Source organism: Phoca vitulina, unplaced genomic scaffold, assembly GCF_004348235.1.
Source record: "Phoca vitulina isolate PV1807 unplaced genomic scaffold, GSC_HSeal_1.0 scaffold12, whole genome shotgun sequence".
NCBI classification, from domain to species: Eukaryota; Metazoa; Chordata; class Mammalia; order Carnivora; family Phocidae; genus Phoca; species Phoca vitulina.
In genome coordinates, this window is record NW_022589715.1 from 26,964,934 (window position 1) to 26,987,982 (window position 23,049).

The following is a 23,049-nucleotide window of genomic DNA, read 5'->3' on the forward strand; positions in this document are numbered from 1 at the left end:
GTCTCTCAAGTCCTGGCAGTTTTAAAAGCTGTGATCCCTGCAGCCAGGGGACCACAGAGGAGGGGGCTCGCCACCTCTCCTCCAATCAACTCAGCATCTCTTGTGTTCGGATTCCCCTCCCCTGAAAGGATTTCTGTAGAGCCTGAGGGGCCTAAAAATTTTTTTTTTTTGAAAATCACAGTCTTATGGCATCCACAGTCTGTCCTGAATGGTGTGGTAAGGGATTTTGCACTGTCTGGTGGTGGTGTCTTTTCTTCCACCACTAGAGAAACGTTGCATTAGGTCAGGAATTATTTGACACTGCTTCAGGTCCTCCTGTCTCTGGTGGGCATACAGCAGTAGGACCTAGGATTATGTGGGAATGGTTGTACTTAGCAACAAATCAAAATCTTGTTTATCCAGTGGCCACTGTCTGGCATTATCTGCTTGAACAGACGATGGCCCCTCGGTGTAGCACTGGCTTCTCTCTAAACAGAAGAGAGAAGATCACTTGCAGGTCTCTGGCCCTGCATGTTAATTTCACATTACCATAATGCATGGTGAACTCGTACAGGTTAAGAAAATCCCTGTGGAATAAAAATAGTGATCCTTTACAATAGTCTTACAAAAAGAAAAAAAAAAACAGTGAAATTATTAGCTGAATGTTTAGAAATACTTGCTTAAGTTTGATAGTAACTAATAGTCCATGCTCTATTTTCTTTCTTTCTTTTTTTTGGTCATTCTTTTGTGTATAAAAATTGGGGCTTTGGATAATGCTGGGTGGCATCTAAAAAAGAAATAGACTAAAAGTCAGAGGGAAAAGGCAATATTTGTGAAAGTGGATCCTGAACTGTAAATTGCTATATAAATGGACATTTTTGTTGGAGGAAGAATGGAATTAGAGAACTAGACTCCTCCAAAGTTTAATAAATGTCATGAGTGCAAGCCACCTTCACTCCCAGGAAACTAATTTAGAGATCACGTATGCCGAGTTAATATTACCGGTTACTAACGGCTGCCTCATTGGGTGCCAAGTCCTGTGCTAAGCCTTGTCTATGTCCAACATCATTTCAGCCTCACCACAGCCCAGGGAGGTGCAAATGAGAAAACTGAGCTGAGTGAGGTTCGGTCATTTGTCCCAGATCTCACGGCTTGTAGCTGTCAGAGGAGAGCGGGGAATCCAGGTGTGTCGGGCATCAAATGCCATGCCCTTAGGACGCGGCCATTATGGTGAAATGGATCCTCATCGTCTTTGACATGTGACCAATTTAGAGACTGAGGCTGTGATTTTTAAAAGGTTTATTTTATTTTAGTTTTAGACAAGTTTGCAGAAAAGTGGGGCTGGCCCGGATGGGGAAGCAAGAAGCAAGAAATTGAAACCCAAGCAAGAGAACCTGGAGGTACCGTATGTGCTACAAAGAATACAAGTTAGAACAGAATGCTTTTTGGAAGCATAAAGGACCTTAACAATAAGGAAATTGAGATTTTGACATTTTAAATGACTTGCCCAAGGTCATGTAATTTGTAAGCAAAACAGGGAGTATCCAAGGGTTCACTGCCTTAGTTTTGAACTATGGTAGTTAAGGTCGTGGGCAAATGGTTTTTCAGGATCACAAGTCCTATGAATATTAAGGATTAACATATGCATGTTGATGCATATGCACGATTGCTAAGTTTAGAAGGATGGACTTAATAATTTTCTTTAGAAGTCTGCCAGGCATGTGGCTGATGACGCAGTTGCTTCAACAAGCATTCTATTAAGTGTCAAGCATAGTGGAAGAATCTCATTGTATCTTATTTACTCATTTAAGCCTATAGAAAGTTATGTCTGCTTTTTATTTTGAATGCCAGACATCCAGCAATCTGCCGTTGGACACTTTTGCTGATGCAACATGTTTTCGGCCTCACTGCTGTGCTCCTTCTCTTGTTTCCTCCAACATTAGCGGAAGGAGACAAGACTCTGGAAATGGCAGGCCCCGTGCCAAGCTCTCTTCTCTAACACCACGTTCTAGCATTACCAGTTCAGCTGCTGAAGCCTCTGTAAAAAAAAAAAAAAAAAAAAAAAAAGGCTGCCCACATGTCTGCTTGGCCTGACCTCAGGGTGTTTAGAGAGAAAGACAGCCAGAATCCATGACGTGGCCGCGGCGGAAAGGGAACAATTTAACCCCCTGGGCCTGGGGAGAAGATGGGGGCAACGATGATGCTCGTGGAAGCACAGCAGAGCAGAGGCGCGCTCCCACCCTGCTTGGTACGGTTTTGTGCTCCTGTGCACATTTGGGTTCCAGAAGAGTCCAAACGTCTGACCCTGCGGCCCGACTGGAATGTCAGGTCGTCACACATACAAGTTATGTAACAAAACTGTGTCTCCTGAATCTGCCAGCAAGTGAGAACCAGGACACACCAGAACCAGGACAGATGATTTAAGTTCATGCATCCGGAAAGCCCTAAACCCACTTTTCACAATATGTAAAGCTAAGTGTTTTTAGGCAATTTGCCTGTTGGGTGACTGCTCCTACAAGAAGTGCCAAGGGATTGTAGGGCTTTAGGGAGGAATTTCTACTTGAAAATGATCTTTGATCCAGTGTTTTAAGATATATATTCTTTGAGGTATATGTTTATTATGATTCTTTCATCACTTTATTCTCAATTATAATTTAAACTTCCTGATGGTAGAGGCCATCATTTCTGTTTCTTTAAAATTTTTGACTCTGCCTAACCCAGGGCTGAGTCAGCCTCAGTATTGACTGAATAAATTAATGACATATCTTGGTATAGAAACGGAATAAAGAAGAAGGAGAAGGTGGTCCTTTATTCATGTATGGTCAGGTCTAATCCTGCTTATTTTTTGAGGTTTCATAAAGTCAATGAATGGAAAGATGCTCAACAGCATTAATCATTAGGGAAATGTAGATCAAAACCACAACGAGATATCACTCCATTCTCACTCGAATGGCTGTAATAAGAGGAATGGACAAAAACAAGTGTTGGTGAATAAATTAGAGCCCTCATAGCTTGCTGTTGGAAATGTAAAATGGTGCAGCTGCTTGGTAAAACAGTTTGGCAGCTCCTCAAGAAAGTAAATATACAGTAACCTTATGACCTACAAATTTCACTCCTTCATATATATTCAAGAGAATTGAAAATGTATTTCTACACGAAAACTTGTAGTGTATGTTCATGATAGCATTATTCATAACGGCAAAAAAGTAGAAACAACCCAAATGTCCATCAACTGATGAAGATGGTATTCACCAATGGAATATTATTCACCCGTGAAAGGAATCAAGTTCTGACACATGCTATCACATGGATGAATCTTGAAAACATTATTCCAAATGAGAGAAGCCAGACACGAAAGGCCACATAATGTACGATTCCATTCCATTTCATTTCCATATGAAAAGTTTAGCAAATCAATAGAGAGAGAAAATCAACTGGCAGATGCCAGGGCTGGAGGAAAGGGGAAATGGGGAGTGACTGCTTAATGGGAATAAGGTTTCTTTTTGGGGTGATGAAAATATTCTGGAATTAGATAGTGGTTATGGTTGTACAACTTTGTGCATATAATAAAAACCACTGAACTGCACTTTTTGAGAGGGTGAATTTTATGGTATATGAGTTATAGCTCAATTAAAAAAAAGAAAAAATAGGGGCGCCTGGGTGGCTCAGTTGGTTAAGCGACTGCCTTCGGCTCAGGTCATGATCCTGGAGTCCCGGGATCGAGTCCCACATCGGGCTCCCTGCTCAGCGGGGAGTCTGCTTCTCCCTCTGACCCTCCTCCCTCTCATGTTCTCTGTCTCTCATTCTCTCTCTCGCAAATAAAAAAAAAAAAAAAGAAAAAATAATAAAGTCTGTGAATAGTTGGATAAACTTATTCTATTCTGTTCCCTCCTTTTGTTTTTCTTTTTGTTTTCCTTTTTTTTTTTTGAAATGTGGAAAACATAGTTTTGAGATGACCTCAATAAAGATCACCTATTATTCACTGTACCTGACAATGAGCCATCCATATGTTCTCCATTTGCTCTAGTCACCTTAGACTTTTGTGCAAAATTATTGCTACTAATGTTTCACCTTGTGAGTTAGTTCAAATTTGCTTTCCTATTAGATGCTTAACGTGACATGAAACATATAAATATAATAGAGACTGATGTGTGTTAAGTGTCTTCTGATACTTAAAGTGTTCTAGAACTTTTTAATTTTAGAGCTGTTTAGTTATAACAGCATCAGTGAGGTAAGCTACAGCCGACATATAATAACTTGCATATAAAGTATATAATCTGACAAGTTTTGACATATGTATGCAGTCATGGGACAATACCACAATCAAGATAGTGAACACATCCGTCACTCTCAAAAGTTTCCAAGTGCCCCTTAGTAATCTCTCACTCCTGCTCCTCCCCAGGACCGAACAATCACTGATCCCATGCAACCACTGATCTGCTCTCTGTTGTTTTAAGATTATTTTGCATGACCTAGAATTTTCTGTAAATGGCATCATACAGTAAGCACATTTTTTGTTTGGATTCTCTTACCCAGTGTAATTATTTAATTTAATTAATTTATTTATTTTAAGATTTTATTTATTTATTTGACAGAGAGAGAGAGAGAGCGCGAGACAGAGAGAACGCACAAGCAGGGGGAGCTGCAGGCACAGGGAGAGGGAGAAGCAGGGAGCCCAACACGGGGCTTGAACCCAGGACCCTGAGATCATGACCTGAGCCGAAGGCAGACGCTTAAGCGACTGAGCCACCCAGGCGCCCCCCAAGTGTAATTATTTTAAAACTCACCCATAACTATTGAGATTTATACATAGTCTATTCCTTTTTATTGCTGAGTATCATTCATTGTATGGATAAACCACAATTTGTTTATCTATCACCTGTTGATGAACATTTGAGTTATTCACAGTTTCTGGCTATTGAAAATGAAGCCGTTATAAATATCTGTGTGCCAGTCTCTGTCTGGACATAGACTTCCTTTTCTCTTGGATAAACACCTGGGAGTAGGATCGCCAGGTCAGATGATAGGAGTATGTTTCATTTTTAAAGAAGCTGTCAGGACTGTTTTCCAAAGTGATTGTGTCATTTTACATTTCCACTAACAGTGTATGAGAGCTGTTCCTCCAAACAGAAGCATCTTTAAATGAAAAGGAAGGACCAAGCAGAGAATTAAACAAGCCATTCTAAAGAGGTGCCTAAGGGCCAGGCCTGAGCTCTTTGAGAAACAATGAAATGTGAAAGAAATGAAACCACTGTTCGACGTTGCCTAAAAGTGTCTGTTTTAAGCATCTAAGGCCAAATGGTAAACAGGAGGCCTAAAACCGCCTTCTTTCTGTGGGAACCCGCCCAGTTTTACCACCAACAGTGGGAAACAACACAGTAGGAATGGTACAATCGCTTCTGAAATGACAATGTGAGGAGCTAAATATAATCTCCTTCTGTGTCTGGACTGCAACAACTTCATGTGTAGAACAGTTGGCAGGTTGCACACTTGATTCCAATTAGTTCCTTCCTGGAGAACTTGCTTACAGAGAACACTGTGAGCGATTCCAGTTTCAGGCAAACCGAGTGGGACCAGAGGGAAATAAGACTTCGGCAAAGGGCGCGTTTCCTGGAGAGGAGCTAAATGAGGCAAGGCCAATCTAACAAGGGGCCAACTCTCCTAATTACAGAGGCTAATTGGCAAAAATATTTAATTAGGAAACTTTTAAAAGAGAAGCAGCACGATTTAAAAAGGAGGTAATGTCAAAGGTGCCCTAAAGGCTCTTCCTACCTCTCTCCCTACATGTTTTATTTATTTTTTTTTTTTTTAAAGATTTTATTTATTTATTTGACAGAGAGAGAGACAGCGAGAGCAGGAACACAAGCAGGGGGAGTGGGAGAGGGAGAAGCAGGCTTCCCGCCGAGCAGGGAGCCCGATGTGGGACTCGATCCCAGGACCCCGGGATCATGACCTGAGCCGAAGGCAGACGCTTAACGACTGAGCCACCCAGGCGCCCTCCCTACATGTTTTAGAACAGGAACTGTAAATACAGTAAATACAGACATAAGCACCATGCTAATAGTAACCATATGCTTGGCCTGGGTATTGGAGTGTAATAGGGAATGGTGGGGAGTATGGTGAACTGGAAAAAGTCCATGCTTCTTTTAAAAAGAGAAGTTATTCAGTCTCCAGTAATCATCACCTTGCAATAAATGCAGGCCCAGTGTTGCTAGATTTGATTTTTCAAGACAAGGGGGAAATCTGAATTTTTAGGTAAAATCAGATTTTTAAATGGTAACAATAAATTTAAGTTTGTTTGTTTGTTTTAAATGTAGTGTGGATCAAAAAGAAACTGTGTGCAGACCAGAGAGGGCTTGTAGGCTGCCCATTTATAACTTCCGGCAGTGGAGGAGTTCTGGGAAGGCTCTCTCTCCAAATAGTTAAACTCATGACATTGAATGAAATTCTTTTTCATTAGAGCAGATTAGATACTCTCCTTACTCCCTTTCCCCATTAAGACTTCCTGTTAAAATGCAAAATAGTTTCAGGTATACTGGATTCTTTGCCATTTTAAAAAAAATCAGCCATTAATGCCTTAGCTGAAATTGAATTAAGACTTTGGAAACTTAAAGTTATAAAGAACATCCAGAGGGGGATTGCATATGGTTACAGATGGCCACTGCTCACATAACTCTAAGGGTGGAGAGTTCAGACCATCCACTCCACTGCTGGAAAATTTTAGTTGTAAATGTTCCATGTGTTAAGCCAAATTTGCCTCCCTGGTTTCCTCCCCAGATTCTCCATGGTGGTCTCCAGAAGCTACACATAATAAGCATAATAACTCCTTTCCACATGGGAATTCTGTAAATATCTGAAGATGCTCTTGGAAGTGTCTCCATTCTGTGTGTAAATCTCCGTGGTTACTTCAGTCCTTCCTCATTCCACCAGCATCTCATTACCACTCCTGCTGCTCTTTGAGCAGCTCTCCGCTACTGTGTCTCATGTGTGGTTTGTACTTTATCTGCACACAGCACTATCTTCCAGAGCAGACCGTGAGTTTCACGGGTGGTTGGGAGCAAGCTCTCTGCATTTGTGTACTCATGTCTTTTCATATTGCTTGGTACATTGTAGACACTAAGAACTGATGGAAAGAAAGAAGGAAGGAGGTTAGGAAGAAAAGAAAAAGGGAAGGAAAGAAAAAAGCAAGCAAGGAAAAGGAAGGAAGGAAGGAAGGAGGAAGGAAGGAAGGAAGAAAGGAAGGAAGGAAGGAAGGAAGGGAGGGAGTGAGGAGGGAAGGGAGGGAGGCAGGGAGGGAGGAAAGAAGGGAGGGAGGAAGGGAGGAAGGGAAAGAAAGAGTCAGTGAATGAATTTTTAGCATTGTTTCCAGATTCACCATCTCCTCTTCTATGGGCATGCCTTTGTCAGTGCCATTTTTAAAATGTGGGACTTGGAGCCATGGTCTGAACATGGGATAATAGGACATGAAATTAGCTCTCTTAACCTGGACACTGGATGGCTATTGATATACTCAAAGATTACATCAACATTTTTTCCCCTCAGAGGTATTCTTGTTGGCTATCAAGATAGCTATCTTTCTCCTTGTTTTTTCTTTTTCCCTGAAAGAATGGCTACTAAGTCGGGTCTCCCTAAACTGGCATTTGAACCCAAGTTCCACACTTGGCATTTGTCCCACTAAATTTCACCCCGTTATTTGCAGCCTGACCTATAAAAATCTGTGTTGGATCTCAAGTTTGCTTTCCACCCGGTGCATTATCTCGCTGCCTCTCTCAGAGCTCAGTTTGCTGTCAGAACTACGGCTGTTGGTGAGTTGTCGGTGAGAGCCAACTGAGATCATTGTCTTGGGGGAATGCAATTGTCAGCACCGAGTGTCCAGAGCAAGACAGGCCTGGGTGGAGCTCCGCAGCAGGGGCTGCTCTGGGGGCCCGGGAAGGAATGCAATTCACCGAGAGGGGTGGGGGCTGAGCAGAAAGATTTCTGATGAAAGTGAATTTCATCTTTTTCAACAGATTTTTCTAGGGCTCGGTCCCACCATGATATTTTAGAAATGCGGACACTCCGTTACTTCCTGTTTCTTTTTGCGTCCAACACATATTGAGTTAATCATTTTGCAGGTACTCTAGAATTTATCAGTGTTCTCCCTGATTTTGTTTCAGTAGAGAAACACACAGGCATGTTTTTCTTATCTGGTTATGTTATCACCATCAGGATTCTCACATTGACCTTCAATCCTCACTACAATGATGTTGATGATAATGTCACGTTGTTCTGTAAAACAGTTTGCGCTTTTCAAAGCACTCTCATGTAAATCCCTGGGTCTTCGCAGTAGCCTAATGAAAATCACAGAGTGGGTATGCTCAGGTCTACCTGCCCTACCATGGGCAATGAAATGGGCGCCAGTGTTTCAGGAAAGCCACTTACTCCAGAGAATGATCAGCAATAGACCTTCGGGGAAATCCATAGTAGAACTTCTGGTGTCAGGGTATCTTTTGGAAGTTTCCTTTTCCCCTTTGTAAGTTATTCTGCAAATAGCATGTTTTAATCCTGAGGATTCTCATTCAAGTGAGGTGGGAGCTTGTCTTTTTCAAAAGCTAGGGCTAGCTTCCATTATTGTGCCCTGTATTAATTTTTTCTTCATAAAAAATAAAGGAAATAGAATTGCTTAGTTTACTCTGATGCAGGAAATTATTGCTGGTCTATAAAACATGCAGTATTGCAGATAAGCCAGAGATTTAAAAAATATCTAAAGAAAGCTTCCTTGGATCAGATTGACCAGAGATTTGTCTATTTTATTGGTTCTACCGAAGAAATAGCTCTTGCAATGATTTATCAGTTGAATTGCTTTCATCTGTTTAAATCTATTAATGCATTTTAATCTTTTTTTCTTGTATTTCCTTAGTTTAAAAAAAATCTTTTACTTACTTCTTAATTATTTATTTTTCTTTTCCATTTCGTAAGAAACATTACAATCTATGAATTTGCTCTTGTGGACCCTGGTATTTCTGTGCCATATTCATCAAGTTTATATATGTGGTGTTTTTATTGTCTCAAATCTCAATGGTATATAAAGGAGATGTTGGTTTTTACTACTCTTTGATTCAAGAATTATTTTGGAAGATATTTTTCTGTTGTCCAGCTGATGGAGATTTTGTTTTTATTTTGGCCTTGTTCTATCTTTGGCCATCAGTTTCTGATTTTGCTTCATTTTAATTAGATAGTTCAAAGGTACAATATTAATTTCTTAAGTGAAAGGAGTTAATAAGGGTCAAAAAGGCAAAAATCAGTGCATTGTTTGTTGAAGAAATAATGAATCGAGACATTCAGCCAACATTCATTGACTGACCATGTATTAAGTGCCAGGTACTCTGTTAGGCAGATAAGATTCTTTTTCTGCAAGAACCCTACAAAAGGGGAATTGATTATGTTATGAATTAACAGGAATTGTATTAATGTCTTTAGACTTTCTGATTCACTACGAGGTTGCAACACATCCAGTTTGCACGTTGCTAAACTGCAAGTCTGGGTTTTCTTTATTAATGGGGTAATTGCATAATTAAGGAATTTCCCTATTATCTAATTATTTGAAAATGAAGGACCTATACAAATAGGAGAGGTGGATCTACCTTGAGCTAATGAACCCCTAATTGAGGCTCCTCACTGCACAGACCTCTTATAAGGCCCCGGCACTGGGTACATGTGATCATATGCTTTTGTCAAATTTGAGAAGGTAATATTTTTCACTTCTTTTTCTTAACAGGTTCTCCTGGATCAGCTCCACTTCTTTTCAGAGCAGGATGTTGGTGGTGATGTGTGGGAATCCAGGATTTCTGCAATACTCTCGCAATTAGTTCCCATGAAAGAAGAGGATTTGGACAGATTTTTCAAACAACTGACATGTTGTTTTTTTCTTTTCTTTTCTCCCTAGCAGCAAATTTTTTTTAGCCATTTCTACTCCTCTTTCCACCCTCCCCCTTCCTTCCCTGTCTCCCCACCTCCCCATCAATGAAATAAATGTGATTTGAATTCAAAATACCATCATTTGTATGAGACCATTTAGCACTTAATTTACCTCCTGCACATATGGTGGATGGTTCAGCTGCTAAAATTTCGATGCAGGACTTCTTCAAAATCTAGAAAGAGAGGAAATCAAAAAGTCAAAGCACAGCTTATTTTATTAGAAGCAGGGTTTTGCTTTTAGTTACCAAGACAGGTAGGTTCAAGGACATTATGTTGTAGTGGGTGGATGGCTGGTAACATCTTTACTAATATTATTAACACCATACATTTAATGAGCCAACATTGTGCTAGATGCCTCTGGGTGTCCCCAAAGCCATAAGAATTATTCATTCATTTGTTCTTTCAGCAGATACTTCTTGAGTCTATGATATGCCAATCTTGGTTATGGAGAAGTTTAACATCTGGTCAGGGAAATGGGACTTACACTCGAAAAGATAAATAATGATGGTTTGTCATTGAGGTAGCTGCCAGGGTGAAGGGGCAGATGGTAGGATCTGTGGAGTTCATAGGGAAAACCACTGAGGGCTGGCGCATTGGGAAGGGCTTCATGGAAGCCGTGGGCGTTGAGGGTAGGACTCCGTCAAGTGGAGAGGAGGGAGTGAGGGGAAGCTTGGGATCCAGGCAAGGAATGGCATGAGCAAAGGCAAGAAAGTAGAAATACATAAACCTCTTTAGCTGGAACAAAAGGAGCTTGAAAAGTAGAAATAAGGGTGATAATAGATAAAGCTGGAGAGGTAGGATGGAGAATCATTTTCAGATTACTCAGAGTTCCCCTTTTTGTTAGAAAAGTCTGGAAAGATGTTTTGGGCCAGGACATTGAAGGCTGCTTGTTGTGCCTCACTCTTTGGACCCCAATAGTCTTACTTAAATGGAAATGCACTCTTCTCTCCAGAAGAGCGTCTTGTAGGGTTGAGAGGAGAGTTTCAAGGAACCAACCCCATGACCGCACAGGGAGTTAATCAAGGCTGCTTTGGGCCGAAGCAGGATATCAGCCTGGTGGGGCGTAAGCTTCTCTCCACCATTTATGAAGCCCGTGTCTTGCTGAATACCAATTCTCAAATTTCATCCAAGCATTTTAAGCAAGTATAGGACATTGAGTTAATTTACCAAGCAAATGAAATCTCTTTATTTGGGCCTTACTTAATTTGGAAATTGAGGTGGTTCAGAGGGCTGAAGGAAACCATTTCTCTATTTATGAAAGGAGCATTTGTTGAAGGAATTAATAGTGAAATTATAACATTTAAAGTGCAGAAAAGAAAAAAAGCATCTTTTAGCATTAGAGAAACACCTATTTATTTGCATTAATGTACTTATATATGCTTCTTTGTCCCAGCTGAAGTGATACAGACACCACAAGATACAATTAAATGAAGGATACAATAAATTGCAAAAGGGGAGGATATGGGTTAAAGGAAAAATAAGGGGAAGATGAAGTAAGGAGTGAGAATATCATAGAAAAAATATACTGTGAAGAGCTTATTTCCTTGCTAGGAGTGGCTCATGGATTTAGTTCTAAACTTTCTAGTAGCGAATGAGAAGAAGGTCAGGCAATATTTATGAGACTCTCAATCGGTGGAATAAAAACAAATCAGTTTCTCGGAAGAGATAATATTTACCCATTCCAGAGAGAAAGCTGGGCATCCTCATAGAGAAGCATTGTGAAAGGAAATGAAGAACATGCTTCAGAAAATCTTTATCTGATGTTCAGAAGACAACACACTAAAATGTAGTCACTGAAACAGGCTCTCTCACAACCATGTGTTTTAGGTAAGTCTACAGATGCAAAAGTCGTAAGAAGCACTCTTTCTTTTTTTTGACAATTCTAAAATTCAGGTTTCCAGCTAACTTTTCCTGACATTCCTTCCCACTCTTGTACAATTTAAAGGCATTTTCATACTTCGATGCCTCTATTTGTTTTCGGCTTCTACAAGATGCCACGGTAGGGAGCAATTTGTTCCTTTTTGTCAGCGCTTGCCTAATTTCTTTGGCCTCTGGTTTACCCAGCCACCCAGCCACCACCCCGCACCTCAAACACAGGTATAGACTCAGATCCCCACTGGTGCCAGGGCCTGTTCCGACAGCAGAGCACACATGCACTGAACTCCCCAAATCCATGCCCATCTCGGGTAGAGTGTGTGGTCCTCACACACCTGGCCCTGGGGAGCTGGTATCACCCCTGAGTTCCTGAGTTCCCTTCATTGTCATTCTGACTTGGGATCAGGGACCCCAAGGATCTATGTAGGGCATCCGTGTTTCCCTGCTGGCTTCTCCAACCTCCCCATTCCAATGGTTTATCCAGCCCTTTAGGTCTCTTATGTAGGTAGCAATGTCCTAGGACAAGGGCTTGCCAGAATCCTAGTGTGCAGGGACTCATATCCCAAAAGACAACTGTTCTACTTGAACCGCGAGGACTGTCCACACCCTCTCCCAACCAAGTTTGCTGCCTGAAGGGCCACCTCAGCCAGTGGCCGCCTTGACTGAGGGAGGTAGCCACCCTTCCGCATGTCCTTAGGCACAAATCTCCAAACAGGACACATCAGAAGAAACAGAATTAACCCATATGGAGAAACTTAGTAAACAGTGGCATTAGAACAACACAAAGCTATTTTTTTTATGTTTTAAATAAAATTCCTCAGGCACTTGGCATCTCTTAATAAATCATTTTATCATCCACAACTAAAGATTTCAAAATAATCCCAGAATAAAAATTGAGCTATTGGATCTATCTTGTCCCCATTCCCAAACTCCATCAAAACACATAAATGAAATTTTCATCCATGTAAGTTCCTGACTTTGAACCAACGTTTTTGAACCAACTTTAATACTTAACCAGAGGTTGGTAAAGGAAACACCCGTGAATTTCTGACCACAAGGACACACTAGGAGGTTTTGTCATAATAAACACATGCTCTATTATTCTCTCAGAGTGTCTGCAATTAGTTGATAAATCTAAGGAGTGTATGAAGGGCCAAAAAATGTCAGCCAAGTACTGTGATTCAATCCAGTAAAAACACAGCTTTCCCAATCTTAACTTAAAACATCTGGAAGGGATGCATTGTAGCCAATAGAGCAAAATTTATCAGTGAGGGGGATGGGCAGGATTTGTCTGGGACTGTGGCTTCTATTAGTTTGAAATGTCTGGCTTCAAAAGGTAGGAAGTCACGATGGCAGTAGGTGGATTTGGGGGGGTTCCCTTGGTTATTAGTAGCCCAGACTATAATCAGCCTGTCTGAGCTGCAGCAGACAATAGGTCAGCTTAGGGTCTGGAGACTGGATGGGGGTTGGGGGCGGGGGAGCAGAGGATCTGTCCCCCACTTGAGCAGTGGTAGCCATGGAAGAGGTGCAGACACAGCACTGGGAAATTGCTTGAGGGAGTGGAACGGACTCGCGCAGGGTCAGGGTGATGTCAGAGGTGAGAGTACATTGGCTTCTGATGGAGACTGGGCGAAGACCACCACATGCTTCAAGTATAATCCAATGTGAGGAGTGGGTCTTGGCCTTGGTTCTGTACTTACCTGACCTAGGGTCCTTGACATATCCTTTAACTTTTCTGAATCCTAATTTTGGGGAGCAGTTTAATATATGGAGTATAGCCTGGAATCTGGAATCAAATTGCTTGGGTCAACTCCCTCTTGAGTAGTGTGACCTTGGGCAAGTTCCCCAACCTCTCTGAGTCTCTGTTTCCTCATTTATAAAAGTGGGATAAGAAGAGTACCTACTGCATGAAGTTGTTGAGTTGGGAAGATTAAATGAGATACTACTGGCAGGACCCATAGCACAGGGCCTGGAACCTGGTAAGGTCTCAACTAATGGTAACCATTATTCTTAAGAACTTGGGCTCTGGAGACAGATAAGATACATTTGGGCTCTGAATAGATTTATGTTCAAATCTGAGCCCTACCACTTTCTGGCCATGTGGACTTGGACAAGTTATTAAAGCTCAGTTTCCTCTTCTGTAAAAGGGGGATAAGAAACACACTGACCTCAGGGGGCTGTATGATGGTAAAATGAATAATTGATATAAATGCAGAGACATTTAGCTTGTAAATTCATTTGGACTTAGGTGGTCAAATTCACATGGGATTGGAGAGTCAGGAAGGGAGGGAGATCAAGGAAAACTGGCAAGCTTTTTGTCTTATAGACAGAACTAGACAGATGTGATTGGTCGGTAGATAGTCATTTAACAACCCTTGGGCCACAGCCAACAAGTGCCCTTCATGAAAATAAGGCACCAAGAAATGTGCTCAGAACATTCTTAGCAGTAAAGCACTTAGGAGGATGTCTGACATGTATTTGGTTCCAGACAATGGTAGTCGATACTGTGACTTTTGGTAATACTATTACTGCTACTTCTCTTGGGCAGAAAGTAGCTCATATATGCTTCTAACCCATCACCCACCACTGGCTCCTGCTTCATCATATTAGCTGGGAAAAAAACCCGAAAGACGGCTAGTAATATTTTCCTGTCATCTTTTGGACAGATTTCAAAAAGAAGATAAACAGGGAAGCACATTTGAAATCCATAAAAACTGTATCAATGCGAGGTGTTGCTACTGGTATGGTTACTTTTGCTCATCTCATTAGATTGTTGGGGGAGTTAGAGGAGAAGCAGATGTAAAAGAACTCTGGCAAGTAATAAAAACTATTCAATATATTTAAAGTGAAATCTATTGTGGACCAGTAGAGGTTGTATATAAGAGTTTATTTTTCTGGATTCTAAAACTCTAGTGTCTTTTTTCATAAAGTTCACAGTTTCTGCCGAGATTTCTCAAGAATCCTTAAATAATTGTGAATACTCACATAGAGTTATCAGGAACCCCTCCTTACCATACACATCCCTAATTTTTTTTCCCAATTGCCCCGCCTCCTTCGATTTTTATTTACATGGCCATTTCCTGTTAAAAGATTTTTTGTGTGTCCGTTAATAAAGACCAGCCTCTTTTTCCATTCATAGTATAGGGCCCTTTTGCTTCCACGCATCTTTCAGAAAGTCTTTCAGAGCACGTTTCTTGGTGTCTTAATTGTCATGAAGAGCACATTCTAGTTTTAAGATGTTTGGAGCTTGAGGTAGGCTGGCCCAAGGTTAGTTAACTACCTATTGACTGGTTATGTCTGTGTAGTTCTCTAAGACAAAAACTTGGCAACTGTCCTTAATCTCTCTGTCACCTTTCAAATCTAATATAGATTTTGCCACCCCACCTGTGGCCTGGTGATTTTACCAATGAAATATTTCTGCATCCATCCACAGTTTAGTAGAAACTGCCATCCTTCAGAGGACTGATCATGGTTGATAATTATATAGTTATTTTTTTGATTGTTTGGTCATTATCTATCTTCCTCCTGAGACTATGAACTCTAGAGGTGAGGAATGCATTTATTTTACCCAACACTACATCCACAATGCCTAACCTGGCACATGGTAGGCATTTAATAAATATTTATTGAATAAATAAATGAATAAATGGCATACTTTCTGCATGGCTTCATACACTAGCATTACAGCAGATTAGGTTATGGCCTTCCTTTATCTCTATATACAATCTTAGGGTCTTTTGAATAACAAGGCCATATTCTGCATCTTCTAACACCTCCCTCCTCTTATTAAGCACCACCATCTTTGGGGATTGCTTTCCCAGATGGCCTATTTTAACACCTCTATTTTTTTTTTTTTTTAATGGCTTACACCAACAATGCTGTAGGTGTGTCATGTCCCTGTGTCTAAGATCTGGACTGGCCTACTTTGTAAAAGGCCTTGACCCCTTTACTTGGGAAAATGGAGAGGTCTGGGCTTGGGGGATGGGACTCAGGCTCCCACAGAAGGCCACCTACTGTGGCAGATGGCAGAACACACATTGGATAAGCCTGGGGACAACTGCTTTTAGAAAATGTCCAGCAACTTGGGACATACAACTGTTTCATCAATGCCTTCAGGACTGGCAATATTGTCTCCATGAATTTTGACTTTATTTGATCTCTCACAGTGTTTATTTTTATTTATCTATCTATTTATGTATTTAATTTATTTTTTTTTAAGAGAGAGAGAGAGTGCAAGTAGCGGGGAGAGGGGTAGAGGGAGAGGGATAGAGAGAATCCCAAGCAGGCTCCACGCCCAGCATGGAGCCCGACCCGTGGCTTGATCTCACGACCCTGAGATCATGACCTGAGCTGAAACCAACCAAGAGTCGGCTGCCCAACCAACGGAGCCACCCAGGAGCCCCAGATCTCTAACAAAGTGTTTTTTTTTTTAAAATAGTCACCTTTCCTAACTAACTTCCATTCCACACTTTAAACGAATAGGTACAGCTATTGTTAACTATGGATATTATCCTACACCTATGTCAGTTCTACCAAATCTTTTTTTTTTAAGATTTTATTTATTTATTTGCTAGAGAGAGAGAGAGCGCGCGCGCAAGACAGAGTGAGCGAGAGTACAAGTAGGGGTAGCTACAGGAAGAGGGAGAAACAGGCTCCCTGCTGAGCAAGGAGCCTGATGTGGGACTTGATCCAAGGAGCCCGATGCGGGACTCGATCCCAGGACCCTGGGATCATGACCTGAGCCAAAGGCAGTCGATTAACCCACTGAGCCACCCAGGTGCCCCAGTTCTACCAAATCTGAATTTAAAATAAAAATCTACTATTATGCCCTCATCTTTCCAGGATTCATGTATGGTTTTATGTATACGCATATATTATACCAAATGAATACTCTAAGATGCAAGAAACAGTTTAAGTGGATTACTGAATTTTGGACAATAGAGCTTATCCTCAAAATATGCAAATGTTTTTGTCTGGGGGGGTGGTGGGAGGGTGACCCAGCTCACTTAAATAAATACAACTCTTCCTTCAGTTTGTTTTGCACTCAGTGAGTCTGGTGTGAAGGAGCATAGGACAAACAAGGTCCTGAAACTGAAGAAATTCATTTTTTTTCCACTAAACCACTTTCCTCTCCTGTTTTCAGAAGGAAAGCTCAGATGGCTGTGAACTCCGAAACGTGGTTTATTTAGTAAGATGAGCCTGTTGACCCCCAGAATATTGGCAAAGTCAGCTGCCCTCCTTGAGAGCAGAACCCTGCAGTGTTTCACTGGATTTTGTTCTAAATTCTGCTGTCGCTTTTCCAGTGGGTCTTAGCAGACTCCTAGTAGGAGGAGGAACCGAAGGAGGAGTGGGGGTGACCTGAGGAGTGACTGGACATGCCCCTCCGCGATCTTGGTAGCCTCGTCAAGCTATGGGAATTTTTATTGCATTTGGACTCTTCAATAAGCTAAACAGAAATAATAGCTTAGTTGAAATGGCCTGAATGTCTGCAAAGTCTGAGACTAATTAATAATCGTGGAGGCCAATGTTTTTTAAAAAGAGTTTCTGCTCGCTACAGAAACTACAGTTGATTCCATTTATGTTTTGTATCCAGGCCTGCTAATGGGAACGGAGCCCCAAATGCCATCGTTTACAGATACAATTTCGGAAGAGAGGGTGGGGGAAGGACCGAAGGGATTTTACCAGAAACAGAGCCACAGAGCTGCCCACTCGTCATGCAGGTCACGGATGCTATGCAGCTCTCTGGGCTGCTCTGTAATGAGAAAGTATGCAAAGCACAGCACGGGACACCACGAAGACTACAACAAATGGGGCAGTCTCTGTGATGGTACTGTTAGCATCTGACCAGGAGGAACGGCAGATAGCATGAAAAAGACCCAAGTGCCAAGCAAATGGTGCCAACAATTAGTGCCACTGGGGTTCAAGGCAGGGAGAGGTCAAGGTGGAGGAGAGACCAGGGCAGACTCCAAGGAGAAGAGAGGACTCAGCTGGGCCTGGAGGTCCAGACAGGCTTTGAGACAGGATTCAGATGGGGCAAAGGAAGAGCGGGGGATATCTTCCAATCACAAACAAGCCTGACTTAAGAGGAGGGCTATTGCTGCTGAGTTGGGCCTCCCGCTCTGCTAGCTCTGGAAAGAGGGTTAGTTCAGTAAAGTCAGGTACTTTCCAGAGTGTGCGAATACGATGCGGATTTTGATTGGAGGGCAACCCTTAGCAGTTCCTGGAGGAGTCTTGGAAGAGTAGGTGGAAGGGAAGGCCTAGAAGACGGGCTTTGCCTTTTGTCATAGCTTTGTTAGGGCCTGGGCCAGACTAGGGGGTACAGGTCTTCCAGTTCCCATGAGGGAAAGGGAGAAATCACAGAATCTGGTTTCCATAAATAAAACAATTTTATATACACCATGGAATAGATTTATTCTTCAGTTTCGCTGATCTTACAGCTTCCTTGATAACCAGGATGTTCATGCCAAAACTCGTGAGAAATCCTTGCAAGTATATTTGTGTTTGCTTGACACGTGTTTATTGTTGCTCAAACTCACGGAATGCTCTACGCACTGCTTTACCCTCTCTTAAGAGGAAGCCCGATGCAGGCTGAAATATTTATTCCAGGGAGATACTCCTAGAGGGACATGCTTTGGTGCCAGCCACTGGGTTCTCCTTCTCATAGACAATGTGCCTGGCTCCAAGCACTGCCCTCAACTGCACACAAAGTGGGGACAGCTGGGGGGAGGGGTTAACATCAGGGTAACCAGGCCAAGCGCTGGGATTCAAAGTTGCAGACCCACGTCAGTGGTGTCTGAAACCAGCCCTCAAGCAGGTCCCCATTTCACTGGCTGCAGCACTTTTGCAAAGGAAAACCAAGACCCAGGAGACTTGCCGGACCTTTGCTTCATATTTTCGCCTGAGGGCTGGCGCTACCCTTACCAGTTGTGGTCAGTGGAAATTCCCCAAAGAAGCCACAAGAAGGGAAGGCAAAGGAATCGTTTCTTCCTTTACAGTTGTACTGGCTTGAAGGGCTACAATCTTTCAACCACCCAAAGTCTGTCTTATAATTTATCAACCGTATTCTGCAAAAGCAAGTAGGACTTCTGTCCTCAGAGGTAGAGTCCTTGAGCATGTGTGGAAGGAAAGATGTTCTTTTCAGGCTGTGTTAAGCAGCCAGCTTCTCCTGGTGAGGGGACTTCATCCTTCGTGCAGAAATCAGTATTTTCAGATGTGCTCCCCACCTGGAGGTGGTCTCCTCTACCCACCCACTGCGCACTCAGAGGTCAGGCCACGTGGGTTTTGGCTTTGCCGCTGCTGCACCTATGTGAACTGCATCGAGCCATTTCACGTCTTTGGTTCTCCATGTCTCCTCCTCTGAAACGGAGCTGCCTCCTGGCCTACCCACATTACTGAGCAGAGCACTATGGTCATTTCCATCATGGGCATTAGTGATACAGCAGAGTCTACTCCGGATCACCGCTCACTGCCATGCGGCCTTGCCCAAGCTAGCGGATCTCTGTCCTCACGGCATCTACTTCTGTAGAAGGGATGACAACATCCACACTAAAGGCTGGTCGTGAGAATCTGATGAGACGCCTACGTAAAATGATCGGCACCGTGTCTAGAACCTCAGGACTCACGGAATGGTAGCTTTTATTATTTTTACCTTCCTAGGGAAATAGAGGCGGGGGGAGAAAGCACAGGCTCTGGAGTCACCCCTTACAGCCATGTGCTCTCAAGAAGGTTATCTGAGGTTCTGTGTCTTCATCTGTAAAAAAGGAATAAGAACATTTTCTTCACAGGGTTGTTATGATGCTAAAATAGGGTCATATTCACTGGGATAAAGGAACAATGTTTGGTCTCAAATACAGTGTGATCTACAGCGGTTGATTTCTTTCTTTTTTTTTTTTTTAAGATTTTTAAAATTAATTAATTAATTAAGAGATGAGAGTGAGCATGTGCGAGCAGAGGGAGGGGCAAAGGGAGAGGGAGAAAGAGAATCTCAAGCAGAGTCTGTCCCGGGCGCCAGAGCCTGATGCGGGGCTCAATCTCAGGACCCTGAGATCATGACCTGAGCCAAAATGAAGAGTCTGACGCTTAACCAACTGAGCCACCCATGTGCCCCATACAGCTGTCAATTTCTTTCTGCCTTTTCCCTATGTCCTGCCGCTGAGAGACTAAAATGGGAAACAGGTGAGAACGCCATGAAAAATAAACATTATACAAATCTAACACAAAAGTACTTCTCCCTTAAAGTAGGGAGGGCTGGGGAACAGTGAAAAGACCAAAACACAAGAACCAGTTGGTGGAAGCTGAGGATTCCGGGATTTGCTGAATCCAGGCCCTGGATAATCAGCTCCTGGTAATCCAGTGGTGATTTTCCATTTCCTCAGACATTCTCGGTCTCGTACTGTGGAAAGAGCAGGATCTCTGGAACCAGGCCTCGGTTCAAATTCCCCACTCGACCATTCTGAGCAGGAAGACTTGGGCAGTTTCTCTGAGCTGCCTACACCCCAGCTTCCTCACCTGTAGCACTGGGATAAGACCTTCTGCAGAGAGCGACGGTGGCACCGCTTAGCAGAAGTCCTGGTGGATGGGAGATGCTCCACAAGTCACTGTGAGTTTTCTTCTTCACAGGCCGACATTACTATTGATCCCGAGGGTTTATTTATTTGTTATCTGGAGGAGAAACAGATCAAGGGCCATGATTCTGGACTCCCTGAGAGTGAATTTCAAGCATCATTGTGCTATTGTCAGGCTTTGTATCTGGCTATAGGTCCCCACTGTCCTTCGAGTAAAACGGCCCTCCAGGCTGTGCATGATTTAGCCTTTGCTTGCCTCCTCACGTCATCTTCTGCCAGTTCCGACTTCTTCTTCCTTCATTCTGCCATGCTCCATCACAGGGCTGAGTGCTGCCGAGAATGTTCTATCCATGCCCTTCCAGTGGATGGCTTGATTTCATTCTTCAGGTCATGTCTTCAAAGGGGCCTGGGCTCTGTGGCAATCCCTTTACTCTTAATCTTGGTGGTTGGTTGCTACTTTTGTACTACTTACCGCAATTTTAACTATACATATGTATTTATTTACATCTTTTTTATGTGCCCCTCCCACTAGATTGTAAGCTCCACCAGGCCAGGGTCTCCATCACTTTACTTGTAGCTGAATGGCAAGAGTGTACTATTTAAGGTTTTCAATGAGTACTGGATAAAAGAGCAAAAAAAATATTAGCTCCCGCATCTTGATTTGGGATTTAAATATAAGGTCATGATGGGCTGAAAAGCTGATGAACCATCTGAGCTTGTTGAGAGCTGCTCTGTACTCCTATTTGGGATAATTAAGACCAGTCCTGTTTTATTATAAGAAAATCACCAGCCACAAAACAACATCCGTGGGAACAAGTTGGAATAGACGCTTCAGATGGCAGGGAAAAAACAAGAGCTTTCTTTTCAGTATCCAGAGGAGAAATGAACCTACTTCTTAAAAATAGCCAACTTGAGGCCATAATTATTTCTGTCTGTCTTGAGAAAGATGAGCCCCGCCGCGCTTGTCCCTGTTTCTCTGTCTACGCAAATGAATTAATAACTGCCATAAACATGGATTTCAAGTGTTGGAAGGATCGCAACCACGAGTGTTAACTCCCAGATAAAAAGCTCATAAGAATGTTATCATTCAGCTCAAGTTTGGAGACTGGAGTCTCAAATTATTATTTTTTTCCCAATTTTTGGGAGACCATTTTGCTGAAATTCCTGAAACATCTTTAGAGTTATTTCCATTTAGGGGTGGGAAGAGCTTTCCAAACATCTGGGGGGCTCACATCGAGCTTGGGTGAGTTGCTAAGGTAGAAATAGTCAAGGACAACACCAGTGTATGCAGATAAAATGATTCTGATTATTTGGGTGGGAACTGCCTCTTGAGTGATGTGGCACATGGCTCCTAAGAACCTTTGAACAGGTAAGAGTCGTCCCTGTTCAGAATCCAGCTATCTGAAAGCAAGACTGTGCACTCATGCTGCAGTAGGCTCCTGCCTCTAGATCCCCCCATTTTTCTTCCTATATACGGATACCACCATCAGATTCTCTTCTTAAATATCACTTGTTAGATGTTCCAAATGTTTCAGTGATTACACCCACGGAGTTGGAATCAAAACCCCTTCAAGGCTCTTATCAGTCTGGTTCCAAACCAATGTCTAGGCTTGTTTCTTACTACTCCTGATCCTTTACCAAACTCTCCCCCCAGACAGATAGCCATTATTATTATTGTCCTCGGAGTATGCTTTTCCCTTTTCCAGCTTTTGGGCTGGGGTCATGTCATCTCTTCCCTGGTGCTACCCATCATTCCTCCTGGGTCTTTCATAGATTTAGGTCTGTCCCACTTTCTCATGAAGGCTCCAGCCCACAATAATCCACCTCTGAGCTTCATGATCAGCCCCAAATCATGTTTTGCGCCATTTGGGTATTGTTTTATGTCTATTGCAGTCCTTGTTGCTTATGTTGGCAAGTATGCCACACTGATCCCAGAAATTATTTGGAGCAGGGGCCCCTCACCTGGGGATCTAGTATTGGGACTGATAATTCTCTCTCTCAATAATTTCCACTCCCTGGTGAAAGTAGTTTGAGTTGGTTTCTGTTCCTTATCAACAAATACCTCTTGAATAAGATGACCATCATCTGTACATATTTAAGGTAGGAGTTCCTTACCTGAGGTGAGATTATTTTTCACAATTCTGAAAATTTAAGGTCACATGTATCAATGTTCTGAAAGTGCCCCTGGGGCATTTATTTAAAAAAAACCCAACAGATTTAAAAGACACAGATTTCTGGGCACCATCTCATACTGTCTGCAATAGAATCTCTGGGGATAGGACTTGGGAACTGGTATTTTAAGCAAGGTTCCCAAGTGTTTTTTAAGTATATTCAAGAAAATCTAGAGGATTGGAGGAAACTGACACTAATGTCCATTATATGATGAGGAAGGAAAGTGAAGGAGGAGGTAATTCATATGTCTTGAGTACCTATTACGTGCCTGGAAAAATATTAGGTAATTTCACCAGTGTTATCTCTTATAATCCTCAAACAGGCAGGTGATGTAAGTCTTACCATCAATCCCTTTTTACAAATAAGGAAACATGTGAGATAACTCATCCAAGGATCTATAAATGGTAAGTCGTTGGGCCAGCATTTAAATTCTGGGATGACCAGCTCCAAAGTTCTTCTCACCCCACAGGAGTTCTTAGCAAACCTTGGAGGGAGTGAAAGC

The 23,049-nt window shown here is 42.3% G+C and overlaps 1 protein-coding gene across 1 annotated transcript in view; it reads right to left on the reverse strand.

The window, feature by feature from the left end:
• Positions 1-23,049, reverse strand: part of ANTXR1 (ANTXR cell adhesion molecule 1) — a 217,337-nt gene that overhangs the window by 133,216 nt on the left and 61,072 nt on the right. The window contains exon 9 of the mRNA XM_032410814.1: positions 10,049-10,109. Within this exon, the coding sequence (XP_032266705.1) occupies positions 10,049-10,109 (61 nt within the window). The remainder of the gene's footprint in view (positions 1-10,048; positions 10,110-23,049) is intronic.